Source organism: Centroberyx affinis, unplaced genomic scaffold (assembly GCF_046629955.1).
Source record: "Centroberyx affinis isolate AG114_WGS23_722 - 3 ecotype Tasmania unplaced genomic scaffold, CSIRO-AGI_Caff_v1 ptg003466l_1, whole genome shotgun sequence".
In the NCBI taxonomy this organism is placed as follows: Eukaryota; Metazoa; Chordata; class Actinopteri; order Beryciformes; family Berycidae; genus Centroberyx; species Centroberyx affinis.
Window position 1 is genome coordinate 174380 of NW_027281429.1, and position 15676 is coordinate 190055.

General features: G+C 39.9%; 1 protein-coding gene across 1 annotated transcript in view; it reads right to left on the minus strand.

The window, feature by feature from the left end:
- Positions 1-15362, minus strand: part of tnmd (tenomodulin) — a 38722-nt gene extending 23360 nt beyond the window's left edge. Inside the window, exons 1-2 of the mRNA XM_071539553.1 lie at positions 15228-15362; positions 11804-11938 (exon numbers count right to left, since the gene is read on the minus strand). Of these exons, the coding sequence (XP_071395654.1) occupies positions 11804-11938; positions 15228-15275 (183 nt within the window). The 5' untranslated portion in view covers positions 15276-15362. The remainder of the gene's footprint in view (positions 1-11803; positions 11939-15227) is intronic.
- Between the last annotated feature and the right edge of the window lie 314 nt (positions 15363-15676).

Sequence of the window (15676 nt, forward strand, 5' to 3'; positions counted from 1 at the left end):
CCAGACGCCATCGAAGGTGAGCATTTGCCCAGTCAAGTCGGTTGCGACGATGAACTGCAGTCAGGTCAAGACCCTGGTGAGGACGACGAGCACACAGATGAGCTTCCCTGAGACGGTTTCTGACAGTTTGTACAGAAATTCTTTGGTTTTGCGAACCAACTGCATCAACTGTCTGGGTGGCCGGTCTCAGACGATCTCACAGGTGAAGAAGCCGGATGTGGAGGTCCTGGGCTGGCGTGGTTACACGTGGTCTGCGGTTGTGGTTCGATGTACTGCCAAATTCTCGGAAACGACATTGGAGACGGCTTATGGTAGTGAAGTGAACATTCAATTCACGGGCAACAGCTCTGGTGGACATTCCTGCAGTCAGCATGCCAATTGCACGCTCCCTCAAAACTTGCGACATCTGTGGCATTATGTTGTGTGATAAAACTGCACATTTTAGAGTGGCCTTTTATTGTGACCAGCCCAAGGCACACCTGTGCAATAATCATGCTGTTTAATCAGCATCTTGATATGCCACACCTGTCAAGTGGATAGATTATCTTGGCAAAGGAGAAGTGCTCACTAACATGGATTTAAACAAATTTGTGAAGAAAATTTGAGAGAAATAAGCCTTTTGTGTGCATAGAAAAAGTCTTAGATCTTTTAGTTCAACTCATGAAAAATGGGAGCAAAAACAAAAGTGTTGCGTTTATATTTTTGTTCAGTATATATTGAAAATGCTCATATGCCCACCTTTGATTGAAAGCAACAATTTCACACTACTCTGGGGGTTGTTGAAGGGCATTCTGGGAAATGTAGGACATTATTGACGGAAGTAGAAGTAGATGAAGCATGTTAAGGGAAAGTGGATACGCCAAAAAAGTAAATTACAACACTTCATCACAAATTAACTCCTGGAATGCATTGAACATCACAAATTGATGACTCCTAACAGTGTAGGAGTATCCTGGGGTGGATTTTCCTTTAATGTACAACAGATTGGAAAACCTTATTAAGTCCATTGCCAACCCCCTCAAAGAAAAGTGTTCCTATAGGCACAGTGGTAGTTTGCTTGAGGTTCACAAGGTAATGAGTTTGAGTCTTCTGCTCCTAATCAGATTGGTATCAGATAGGTGTCGGATAACACAGATGGCCATTGGTCAGGTGAAGCATCATTGTGAGATATGTGAACTGATCCATTTAAGTTCTCCGCAGAACTGAAGCAGGTTATGTAAAGAATCATTGTTAACAATGTTCAAAAGAGAATCATATCATCGTATCATAAGGACATGAATGATTCTTGCTGTGACTTTTCAATGGTTAAATGAGAAACCAGCTACAGGTTTTATAAAAATGTTTAATGTAGAACCCTTCAAAAACAAAACTTGTTGAAAAACCAAGACCAGTTACCAAATAAAACGGTTCCAGGAGTACCTTTTTTTTTCAGGATTTAACAGAGCTTAGAGTAGGATTGGTCCGATGGCTGACAGTCATCGACCACTGAGCCCTCTACATCGTACATCGCAACATCGTGATTTAAAGCATCACTATGACTAGTATTTAAAATATTTTTTTATAATCAGATGATCTGCTTAATGAGGTTGCTTAAGCATAGGCTATAGGGAGGAAAAGTAAGGAAAGACCGGGTGAGTAGGTGAGGATGGGCTGTGGGTTTCACTGTGGACATCGTCATATGCCAATTTGGTAGACATCGCCCAACCCTAGCTTAGAGATACCTGATTGGAATATCAGGTACATATTTGTGTGGTAGCTCAATGGGGATTTTTGGCACAATTCAGAAACTATGATGCTTCTGCTATTTTTTACATTGCTGATATCAATTCATCGCAGAGCCTCTGAATCTTGAACATAGTCTACCTCTCTCTACTGTCAACCTACTCATACCTGAAAGGAGTGTAATGACCCACTTTCTCTCCTTTTCCCCCAGCGACTCTCTGCCGCTTGCCACGTTTGACCACCTTGCTGTGGTCGACTACAGTCTGCAGCTGCTGTTAATTTACAGGAGCTCTGTGCACCCCTTTTTCAGCTCCGAAGCATATATGACTAATCACACCAGCCATTTTAAACAACTTGAGCTCTCTCTGGCAATAAATCACCTTGATACGTGCTACTGTGCCCATAATAGAGCTGCATTCAGGAGGGAGGAGGGTGAGGGAACTTTGGGAGCGATTCTGTCTGCTCTTGGTCAACACACTATTGTGAAACAAACTCAGGCACTGGGACATATTGTTGTCCGATGTGTTGTTTGTTTCTGTGATCGCAACAGAAATCAAAGGGAAAACTACAAAGGGTTTTATTTTCTTTCCACAACAGCCCAGGGAATATGATTTTTCCCTGGACTTTTTATTTACAAAAAAAATGAAAGAAATTCCTTCCTTTTTTATCCTTGTTGTGGTTATGTCTTCTTGAAAATACACAACACAGAGTACGTTGTATAAATATGCTATAGAGATATTTCAAGAGAAATGGTTCTGTCACATAAGTAAATAAAGTGTTAAGTAAGTTGAAATGTTGGTAATTTGCATATGAGAAAACAATTAACTAATTTCTGACTGTCTTTTACAGCCTTTTTAAAGCATCAGGCTAACCCTAGTGCCGCTTAGCCAGACCATTCTCCATACTTCGTTTTTGCTGTACCAGCGAAGAAGAATGGTCTGGCAAAACTCATTTTTGAGCTCGGATAATGCAAAAAAACAGTTGGGGTTGTTGTCGAGGGGGGAAATGATGTGGAACTAGCACAACATTAGCACTACTTTTCCATAATAAACTTGCTACTGTTCTGTTGCTAGCTGGATGGCTAGCTTCATTGTTGTTGCGCAGTTGTAGAGGGATTTTGAAAGAGGTAACACACAGTGCAGAGTGGAAGGGGAGGGAGCCAGCCAAAAATCGCTGCAGCCAATGGGAGCATTATTCAAGCAGCCGACATCTGCTAAGCTAGACTACCTTAACCCTAGCTAAAAGGAGAGAGAGGAAATGGTGTCTGTAACTTCTCATCCCAGAGGGGACTTCACAAGGCCTTTCAAGATGGTGCAAAAGCACATTTTCAGGACATGACAAATGATGTAACATCCACAAATTCCACTAGCCTGCATATGTGATGGATATGGCTTCCGTAAGAATCAGCAGCAACCAGAAATAGTGTGAAAATGAAATGTTCAAAGACTCAAAGGCCTTGGTCCTGTTAACTATGTCTTGCTATTTGTCTTTTCGGTCTGTCCCCTCATTGTTCCTCATTGCATTTTCCCTTCACCACTTCCCCTGCTAAGTAACCACTATGCTGTTTTGAAGAACAACCTGCTCCTTGTCTAGAGCGCTGAATGAATCCTGTTGCTTATTGTTGAGGTGAACACATCTCCATTATTTGAGTACGACCAATCTTCCGTGATAAAAGGGCAGTTGTTGTAATATATGAAATATTCATCAAAGACATCCCCTGAAGACTGTGACACAGTCAGATGAATATCTATGAATGAGAAACAGACTTCAACAGACCAAACATTGCAGGCAATGCGTGCAAGCCTCTCAACTATGAGGCAGACAGTCATCAGGGGAGTGACCTCTATGGTGGATACGTCTCCTTGTCGCTCTGCTGGTTTTCAGCCATACTACCTCCTAATAAATCAACAAGAGCACACTCTGGGATCCTGCAGCTAAGTGGCATTTAAGAAACAGCTTGTGAGAGCTACAAGGCTGCATTTTGGATCATTTAGATGCATGGTAATAATTTGGCCAGATGAACAGCATTAGCGACAAATGGGAACCCGAAAGTTTTTAGCCACTAAAAAAATATGTCTAAATAGCATTTTGTGAAAAGTCAATGAAGACTGAACTTCACAAGGTTCAGAAGAGCAAAAATGCTTCCCATTTACTAGTGCCCAGGTTCACTCAATATCGGATATATGACACCTCTAAACTCACTGGCAAATTACCAACAGATGCCAATAAAGTCACTCAAGTTAGCGTGTGGAGTACACTTATCAGTCTGTCAGCTTTGCAATTTTGCATCTAAAAGCAACAAACCCCACTGTACATTCAGTTTACTGCAAGAATGTCAGAATACTGTTTCCTTTACAAACCTCAATAACAGCAGCTTCAGTAGACCTTTACGGATTCAAAGTTGGAATCAGTGCAACAAGAACGTCACAGTCTGTCTTGTCTCTTATGATCACAACACAACTGATAACATCAGAGCAGCAAATCCCCCCACCACCATTTCATCATTGCCTTATTACACATACAACAAGCTAGCTATGCCTGTAACAAGGTAGACTGTTAGGATGGTCCCTAAGAGATCTGCTGGGAGATTTACAGACTCATAATTGTTCAAGCATTGTTTACACCATGCTCCTGCCTTGAAGAGACAATAAAAGGGGCTGTGAGAGTCCGATGCAGAGACATTGAGCTATCTCACTGGGACTATGGGTACTGATGAGAAACTCTTGGTCCGTTGCCATGGCTCCTGTGCGGGTTGCAAGTCGGTGCTAGTCTGCCCTTCGTTTTAATAAGACTAAATAATACTTTAAAGACCCTCCGGAGGAACACCTCATGCTCCCAACGGTCAAGTGGTCTGTGATTTTACAGCTAAATTCTGTCTCATGCTATTGAAAAAAAAAAAATCATGCAATTAAAAATAAAATCACATGAGCATCACATTTGATTCAGTTTATCAACATAATTTATCAACAAACCTACAAGTAGGCAGGAATGTTACGGTTATCAGCTTAAGATGAATGTGTAGTTTTAGCACTTAAAGAGCAAATTAATGGTTTTCAATGTTTTTGCTATGTGTTAGGATGAAGAAATTAAAAGAGCTTACTCAGCTTGAAGGAAATGGCTGATATGGTTATCTCATCTCACATTTTTTTCCATCTCACTTTTGAATAAGGCAAATGAGCAGGTTGTCATGTGGTGTAAGAATGTCACTTTGGCTTGCTTGTCCAAAGTATAAACTGTTCAATATTTTTTTTACCTATTTATTACAAAGATCATTACTCTCCACTGTATGGCTATTAGCTCATGTCACTTCTATTACAACTTGTTTGTGCCTTATTGTTCACGTCCACAGATTTTAAGTTCTGGAAAACGCAGACGCTCATTGACAATTTGTTTGGAGGCAAATTGAGCAGTTTCTGCTATGATCAGGGTTGACAGCTTGATGCTATAAATTACCAGGAGACTTACTGTATTTGACTGATGGGGTGGAACGTAGAGTGGGCTTTTGCATCTACTCATCATGTGCAGGAAATAGTCCAGATATAAGTAGACATTGCTATGATGACATGCAGTGGTATTTAGGCAAACTGGTAAATTAACTCAGTAGTCAGACACACATTTGCACATTCAAACACAAAAAAGCACACAGGGACACACTTGTGTCTCCGTCTAGTCTGGGAAGGAGAATATTGAGGATATCTGCCTTGCTGACAATGCTTGCATGGTTTTTAAACACAATATATTCACATAATCAGAATTAATAAACTATCTTCTATCATTTGATGAAAAATCTCACGTATTGTGTTGCAGCCAGAGAGAGCTGTGGTTGATTCCAGGAATGTCTGGCCAGTTTGTGAAGGCTGGCAAGCCAAGCTGACACATTATATATTTTGGAAGAGTGAAGTTGCACACTGAAGGCAGAATACATTCTTCACCTTAAAATGCCATTGCAATGTAATGAGGGGATAATAATAGCTTTGGGAACAAGAAAGACTGAATTTGAACCATCACAGGAAAATGGCATTTTTAACTCCTAATTACAACATGAAGTTGAAGTCTGAATAATATATGATGTGAAATGTTGAATTAATTTGCCCCTGAGGCAGCCCAAACAAAGCAAGGGGTTGAATAATTGTAAAGATTTGATCATTGCTGTGTCATCTGAATTTCATACCTTAAAATTTCTAAAAATGCATTTATGAATCATTTTGCTGCATAAAAATGTGTAAAAAAAAAAAAAAAAGTCAAGGGTAATGGTAAAAACAAAGCAAAATCAAGCAAAGAACCAAAACAGAAAAACAACAAAATGTATAAGATAAAAGAATGTCTTGGCCACAACACCACTGTAAAAATAATAGCCTAGACAAAGGGAGTATAATACAGTTGCAATTTACGCACAGTGCTTTAGGTGAAAGACCGTGGCTTAGGTGAGATTAGGTGAAAATAAGTGAAAACACACTGGGGGTGAAGAGAGGAGGGGTTTTTAGGATGTTTGCTTTGTTTGTTTGTGCTGTAAAAGTGTCATCCTTTGAGCTGAGTTCATGGTTGCCATGTCCGTTTTTTTTTTTCTTAAGTTAGGCCACTCTACAAGTTTAATTAAAGTTACACTGTAGCTCAAGGCTACACACTGAGGGCCACATCAGTTTTCCTCCAGGTAAATCCACAGAATTTGCTACTTGAAAGATTAGATTATATTGATTATTTGGGGAGGTTTAGATCCCAAGTCATAGTTAACATCACAATAAATAAACTTTTTGAAAATAAATGCTGATTTATATCTCCTCTCGCTTTACCTTTAACTTTGTTTATGACTTTATACTCTAAATAGAAATAAAGTTCTAAGTAATAAATCAAATAACACAAACTCATTTTTGCAATGGCATTCAATCTAAAAATAAAATAAAAAATTAATGCTGGCAAGTATATTCTGGGTTGGTTTGGGAGCTTAGTGGGTGAGTTTTCAGTGGCTCTTGGACTGGAAATTTTTTCCTGAACTGGCAACCCTGGCTGAGACTCAGATTACACTTTCTTGCATTTTTGGTGACATTCTTTTAATGATATTGGTTAGAAAAAAAGCTATATTTCCAAAAACATAGGTCTCTCCCGATTAAACAGGTGAGAAGAACACAACGAAGCCTTTCTGTAAATCAAAACAAGCATCTTCCTACATTTAATATGAACAGGATCTTTACAAGCTTTATCATCATCAACTGACAAAGAAAAGTACATTTGCTGGGCAAATGGGACCTTTGAGTATCCAGCTCAGATCAGCAGAGCAGCAACAGTCATCCATCATACTAGTGGTGACAAGTTCTGAATAACTACACAGCCCATATGGAAAAAACAAAAACAAAAATCACATTAAAGTAAACTTCACAATAAGTTTAAAGATATGTTTCAAAATATAGCCAATACAATTGGAAATTGGCTAAAAATGTATTTTAATGTATTGTAATGTGTTTTGAGCGGCATATTTTTGCACAATCATATATGTTTTCAAAAGTGTTGAGAAAGAATGTATTTCAAGTGTTAAAAAATATAATTTGAAGGAATTCCATCTACATAAATATTTTTTGGGACAGTGTTTCGTATATTTTGAAATCTTTGAACATAGTTTGAAGTAACCCTATATGTGAAATGTGGTGTTTTTTTTGGGTCTTAGAGGACTCCATTGCTGTTTGACTAACTTAACTCACTTCCATTGTAAACAGGACAAGTTCTGCTTGAAGTCCTGCAGGAATAGAGATCCTCAGCCATCGAAAGTGCATCTTTTTGTCTAATTTTATGTCTATTTTACCAATCCCCTAAACAAGCCTGGCTGGTTTAGATGCGTGTCATTCAAATTAACCAACCATCCCTTAGAGCTGCTACAAGTTCTCATTTCCTCACCTTTGGGATAATGCTAATCCCATGCGGTTCCTTAACATACTGTGTGCTAAAGTGTAAAGGCAAATTTATGGTTTCTGCGGTGTGTCCAGTGTTTGCGGTGTTCACGGCAAGACTGTTCTCTCCGCAGAGCCACAGCATTTCATGGTAAATGCGGTAGCAGCGCAGTGTTCACGGAGAGTGCAGAATCTCCTCCTGTTGTCCATTTTTGCCAGTTGTCAGCTGTCAGCTTGGCTCGATTAGACTTACTTCCGTGGTAACCAACTAAAATAGCAACCATTAACCAATCATAGCCTCTGAACTGACTGCGGTGTTTGCGGAGGCCTTCGCAGAGTTTCATTTTTTGAGAGGAGCGCGGAGCTACGTGCAGACCCCCTGCGGAGCTCCACTTGCCGCACAGACCCTCTGCACCGCGAACACCAGGCACACCGCAGAAACCATAAATTTGCCTTTAGAATGCACACTGGACAAAGAGGCGCAGAGATGATTTTGGTGCCAAGCCTTTCATCACATATTGGATAAGTTAACCAATGGCCCAAACCCCCAACATGTGGGTGTACTCCTTTAAGTGCTCACAGATGTATAGAAGAGCATCTCTGTCAGTATCAGAATACAGATTTCCTCACTGCTTTCCTAAATTCATTATGATCCATCATAGTATATGGAAAACAAGAACTCGAATTTCTGATCTCCAGCTCATGTTGAAAAGGGGCAGATGAAGCAAATATTTACAGCACACACTGCAGACACACTGCGTAGAGTCTGCAGTCTGCCTCAGTGTTGTGGCTGTGAATTGCATGTTGAGGGGACCAGCGGAGCAGACTTACTGGGAGAGTGAAACTGGATGTGAAAGCTCAATCACATTTTAAATTGTACAACAGAGCAGAGGAGTCTACTTGGCAGTCACAGCGGTGAGACAAAGACTAGTGAGAAACAGAGTCTGGAAAGATAGGGAGCATTTGTGTGTGTTTACCAGCTGCACTGTACATACAACATGCCGCACATGAGGTGCTAGTGGATTGGCAAAATGAACCGATGGCAATTAAAATGCTGATCTTTGCTTCAGCCCCATTATTCTAGCTTCTAAAAAGAAAATCCACAAACACACTAAAATGCTGTATGGCACAATAAATACTCCCAGTGGGCTTTGCAGTGCTGTCATGCTCTCTGTAGCAGTCGCCATCCCAGAAGAAGGCAATGTGCCACAACCACCATGAAGCCTTCCTACCTCAGGCACTCGACTGGCAACAATTTAAAACAACTCTCTTTTGTTCCTCCCGGTCTCCATCCCCTCCCTCTTCCTCTGTTCTCTGAGTAGAAGGCATAATGCATCATCTTAGGAGGGAGCCCGTAGCGGCCTAATTTAACAGCCAGGGAGAAACACCAGTGGACACTGGCCTGCTAATGAATGAATGAGCTTGACATGTAAAATCAGAAAAGATTACAGACTGAGGGGCAGGACTCCCAGAAGCTCCTGCCAAACCAGCTGTTTAGATAAGCCCCGTTGCTTACCCAGAATAATAATTCCTCCACACGAGACTGAGGAAACAAACGGTGTAAAGAGAAGTTAGGAGTGCCTTGTTTTATTCTTGGAGACAAAGTAAGTAAAGAAAAAAAAGCTGCAGCACGACGGGAAGATAGAATGATATCATGATCTTCAAATCTTGTATCTCCCTCCCCTGTTGCACGGGGACAGCAGGACACTGAGGGGACTCTCAGGTGGACACAGCATACGAGCAATAAATAAACAAAGGGGGATCCAGGCCTTGAAAAGCCATACACCTGTGACCACTGGAAAAGCAGCAGGTGCAGCGCTGTTCATTAAAGAAGCCGGTCCTGACAGTGAAGCCTTTAAGAGGCCATCAGGAGCGACAACTCAGCGGCTACCTTGGGACCGGAGTGGGAAAGGCATCAAGGTGAGCAATACAATTTCAGCTTGAATAATGGAGCACTTCCCTTAGGTCTGACATTCATGTATTTCTCAGGCAATTTTCACCATACCGTCCAATAGCACCTGTGAGCTATTCAAGGTTCCCCAGGAAAAACTGGTTTACAATGTCTACAGGTTCATAATTACTCTGCGTCTGGCTGGCCCACTGAAGATAATCTTACTCAAAGTGGTTCATGAATTAAAAAACACTGCTAAGAATAAACATATCAGCTCTAATAACATGAGCATTTTGATGTCTTTTGTTGTTGTGCACTACTGACATTGATCAAAGGCTTTTTTTTTTCGCAAGTATTTTATTAGATTTTCAAAAAGATATTCAAAAACTATGAGACAATATTGTTTTTTAAAATAATATTATCTCGGAAAATTATGCTCACTATACTCTTATTTGGATTCACTGGCCAAATTCTATTTAAATGGAGTTGCAGATGTAAACTGGTAATAACAGAGGATTAATTTACAAGGAGGCAAAATCCCCTAGTGAGCCTTGTGGCCCAGAACAATAATGAGCACATAGTAAACATTGAGACAGAAATTTGCCGTAAGCCAAAGGAGGATGCAGGCAGCTAATCTACACCCTAATACAGGCAATGCACGCTAATGCACACACAAACACATGCGTACATGCACAGGCAAACACACACACACACACACACACTGGCCGAGGAAATGATGGCAGTGGTATCTTCCCCAGGCCTCTGTAACAACATATGTTTAGGGGTAATTAAAAGAAGTTCCCAAGTGGTTATCATGTCATACTGAAATACAATGCACAGAGCAAATTACCTTTCCATGGTTATTTATACTGTCTATCTATCTATCTATCCATATTACATGCATACATACACACTAACACCGCTTCAGATTAGTCCCCAGATCCCCTGCTTTACTGCGTCTGAGGGAGCTTCCCATCTGACAGACAGGTGATTCTCCTTTGAAGTGGCTCCATCTTCCTCACTGATGGAGGCCAGAGAACGAGCCTCCCCCCACAAGACCCCATTAAAGCAAAACCCAGGGTCCGCAGGTTTGATGTTCATTGCCTGGGCAACCTCTGCCATCAACACATTTTGTGCCACGTGAGAATGATCACAGCTTATTAAAGTGGAAATAATGACTGCTCTACCTCCGGCATGAAATATTTAACAAGGACAAAGGAGATGGCTCAAAGGTGATTTATATCTATGTTGAAGGGAGCGGACGTGGACAATACCGCCTACACAGGACGTGCAGATGAACCTTGTTTAACCTAAGCTTAGCGTGTCAACAATTGAAATTCTTCAATCTTCATGCAAACAGAAACTGAAGACTAGTGGCAGAAGGTCTCTGAATTGATGTTTATTACCCATAACACATATATTGATGTAACAGCAAGCTATATCCTGCATGGTACATTTACCACTGACCTCTAGTCACTCCCAGGCATTTATATACAAAGCAGATCTATTTGCAGTCAGTAGTGGAAGATATGTGCCCAGTTAATCACCTATTTTACTCTTATCTTATTGTAATCAAGAAATAATATGTAGTTTGTAGATCTTTTCTCTAATTTGCAACAGTGCCCAGAACATATAGAGCATCCAATTTCTGGATGTGAAATTATTGATGTATTTTTTTCTATGGGCTTGAGTAAATTAGCTTTTTTTGGCCCCTTGGGAGAATCTGGGGAACGGAGCAGAGTGAAAATGTTCTCCATCAAAAGTGATTGAATTGGATTTTACAAGATGAATTGCCAGGACAAGAGTTTACTCCAATTATATCGCCAAGAGGCTTGAGTCCTAGTGCAGCCATTCTGGTCAACAGCAATTAAGCTCAGCATTGAGGCATCAGGATCTTGCATTGTGAGAAGGTGTTTACAATGTGAATGGAGAGTAGATAATAGACTAAATGATAAATGATGCTGTGGGCCAACATTTGCAACTGTAAAAAGCCAGTGGTTTGGTCTAAGATTTCACAAAATTACAGATCTGACAGCCAAAACATCAGCAGAGCAAAACACAGCTGTATTTTCCATAGCCCACACATCTTTTAATCTAGTGGAATACAATGCAGACTGCCGAGACCGTCTTCGGCTCTTTGTGTGGCCGTCCATTTTTCTTACTGGTACTTTGTCTTTGATGTAAACTGAATGATTTGTTGATGTGGAAACGCAGTGTGTCTTTCATCTGTCTTTCATCAAGACTACACTTACCGCCGACAGGAGCAATACGGCTGATGTCTAGCAAACAATGAGGTGATATTTAGTCTTACCTTGCCTAGACTGGGGCTCCAGAGGTATCTCAGGCTGAAAACACCTAGGGCCAAAACAAGGAAGACCAGACCCAGAATCAGAGCCCCTCGCTGGTATGTGCGGTACTTGGCTTTCTTCTCTTTTCCCACCTCAACCTGTGGAAAACATTGTATCAAAATTATATGGTCCAGATTGCATCACTAGATGGTGATAAACAATAAATATCTGTTTCTTTGCAGGAATATGTTTTTGATGTTAGTAACTACTATATAATAGCACTGGAAAGACATACTTAATGAAACCCTATGTCATTTTACCAAGGCTTTGATTTCCATGTTTTAATTTTCCATTTCTTTCTTTTCAGTTTTCTATTTAATCAGTATTCCACACTTCAAGAGGTGCCATTCCATTTTCAGATGAGTTGCAAAAGACTACAAGAATGGACATTCAAAACATTAACATAACACAACCTTTACTTCTACTCAACTTGTGACACTTCTCCTTCAATTACGCCATTGATGACAAAGATATAACAGTTCCCATGTTACATGAAGCAAAGCATCGGGAAGAGCAAACTGCTGCAGTGCCACAAAAAGGTTACATTTATTAAAGTTTTCTTCAAATTAAAACTCTCCCTGCTGTAGTCAATTCCCCAAGCTTAAGGCCACAAATTAATAAAGACGGGCTTTTGTTCCACCAGAGTTCCAACAGGGAGAAAATGAAAGCTTCTCATTCACACTGGACCACTTTTGAAGGTCTCGGAGGACAACAGAAAAGCAGATATGTAAAAACTGAACCAACTTCAATTAGTAAAATTGGTCTTGCTTATCTGCACGTCTTTTAAAGTGGTGATAAAGCAGCCTTGGTTTTCTATTGTGGCTGAGGTTGTTACAGTAGTTAGGCTGCAGTAGATTGGATAACACTTTAAAATATTGACTTCTTTGTGTGTAGGAGATGTGTAGGAATGTTTTGGATAGTTTTTTGAATAATGGCATTATGTGATTTGATTTGTTTTGTCTTGTTGACTTGTGCACTATTAAAAGAGTGATTCAAAATAGTCCTTGATAAAATCAAATTTCATACTTGTTATATCTAATATAATAATTCATATTGCCTTATTTTGGAAATAAATAGGTGGCATGACTTCATAACAGGATGAAGATATGATTTGGATAGATTGGTATACGCTTACATCCTGTCCTGGTTGATTGGATAAATAAATTCACCTGGGCAAATTTCAATATACTGAGAATTCATTTAACTACAGATTATATTCTTTTTCCTTTTCCTTTATCATAAAATTGTTATAAGGATAAGGCTCTCTAACAGGGTACTATCCTGCCTGATATAGTGCTGTAAAAGTATATTTAAGTACTACAGCCAATTGTACACTATTGTTAATAGAGATGGTGACTAATGCCATACAATAGATACAATATTTCAGAAGGAAAAGTGTAAGATTTTGTAGATCCAGATTTAATGTGCCAAACAATACTGTGTGTTGCATGTAAACAGGAGCAACAAATCTTTAAATTCTCTTGAGCTGGTGGCAACTTGAGCTGGCACCACAATATGAGCATTAGTAACCAATTCTCAATATTCTGCTGCCAATTTCTCACTGGCAAATATATAAATTTTGGAAGGACTGAAAGGACTATTAATTTTTTTGTTTGCATATTATGTAAAAGATAGTCCTCTTAAAACTTTAAACTATCCCTTCAAAATGGTCATTCATTAATTAATACTTCATTATTGCTATTCTTCATTTGACATGTTAGTGACAGTGGCCATAAAAAAGTGAGGCACATCAAAGTATGCTGCATTCCTCAAGGTATGATGAGAAACAGAAGGCTATAATCAGAGAGCCAGAAATTCCTTACATAAAGAATTTCTCCCAGCGAGAGAAAAGAAAAAAGTGGCTGAAATCTTCTGCACTCCCTTGGCACGTTGCATAAGCAGTGGAAACTTAACTAGAGGACAAACCTCTGCCTGTGCTTTGAATATAGAATAATCACAGAGGAAGGTGGGATGGGGAGAGAGAGAGAGAGAGAGAGAGAGAGAGAGAGAGAGAGAGAGAGAGAGAGAGAGAGAGAGAGAGAGAGAGAGAGAGAGAGAGAGAGAGAGAGAGAGAGAGAGAGAGAGAGAGAGAGAGAGAGAGAGAGAGAGAGAGAGAGAGAGAGAGAGAGAGAGAGAGAGAGAGAGAGAGAGAGAGAGAGAGAGGAGCACTAGCCGACTAGTGTTTAAGGGTTTAGGAGTTCAAAATCAGCCAGTAGCTTTGTGATGAAGAGTGCCTGGAGCCCCCTGCTGTTATCATGGAAGAAGGAGCAGTTCCTCAAGAAAAACAACAGAAAAAAGGACTAGCCTACATAACCAACAAATAGAGGCAGTGATTTATCACAGTGGGGCAGGTTGATGCAGAGCCAAAGAGGATGAGCATCGCACAACCTGTCGCATATCACCGACTTGTGTGAGATCAAGGCAGAGCAAGATAATCAAGCTATATCATGTTTGGTCTGCATGATAATGAGGATGGTCAATGTAAAAATTCACTGCATCTGAATGCATCTGATTCCTCTGAAAGGTATTCTGAAATATGAAGCCTCAGATGATTTCTGAATCATATTTTTCTCCTTCACATACTTTATATGAGCATCTGCTGGAACAATTGCCATTTCTTTGCGAGAGGAATGTGATGGACAGTTAAAGAGTCTACTTTATCATAAGAAATAATACTACTGTGCTGGAAAGGTTCTTGCAAGTCCCTATTGCTCACCAGATCTGCAACAAATGAAATATGAGAGGAAAAATAAGGATCTCAGAGCCAAAGTTTTCCCCTCCCCTACTCAATAATGAAGTCTCAGAAATAAAGAAAAGTCTAGGTATATTTGAAAGCTCGTTGCATGTGAGAAGTGGGGATATTGTAGAATAAAGCAAATGCAGTGGCACAGGTGAAGTTGAATATAAGAGAGAAAAAGAAAGAAAGAAAGGCAGGGAGCCAAGGAGAAAAGCCAGAAGGGATCAGATGGAAAAATTACTACTCTGAGAACACTCAGCTAAATAGCAGGATCACTCAGCAAGAGACCGAGCCCCATTCCTTTATGATTGAACATACAGATATGACATATTTTATTCAAAGCTTAGATTCAAATACCACAGGAATGAAAATGTAGTGCCACGATTAAAAAAAGACATATAAGCCTATTTGTCTTTTTCTATTCAAACCACTACTGCTAACTGCCTACATATAATTTAATGAGCAATTTAGTGTTCATTTTATTGAACTAAAGTAAAATACAACACAGTATGACAACTGATGATGGAATTTATCTTAAATTACAATGCTGTGTGTCAAATTAGTACCCCAAGTGCAATAAAACAAACATAAAAACACATAAAAAGAACAGCAACGAAAAAAAAAAGCCACAAAAACCATTGTTGACTCACATCTTTCCACAGGATCTGTTGGCTGCTGGACTGAGAGCTGGCTTCCATGATGCAAGCCCACAGAAGAATCCTCTCCACTCTTCTCAGCTGGGGAAAATACTAACCCTGCAGAAGGCAAAGAGTCCCAACTTCTTTCCATTGGTAATTTGGGAGTGCGCTGAAGGGGAGGGAAGTTTCAGATGGAGTGGAATTACTGAAACATTTGTGATACCCATTATAAGCGAGGCAGATGTCTCCCACACTAGCCTGCTCTCATTTCAAAGGTGGAAAACCGTATTTTGCATTCAGACTGAACGACAAACTTTCTGTTGCAGAAAAAAAAAAAAATTCACACTGTACTTGAATGAAAATACTGGTTCACTTTCAAAATATTCCGACTTGGAAGACAGAGTTTGAGTATGAAAGAAAGCATGGGGGAAAAAAATACATATACTACCAGTCAAAAAGTT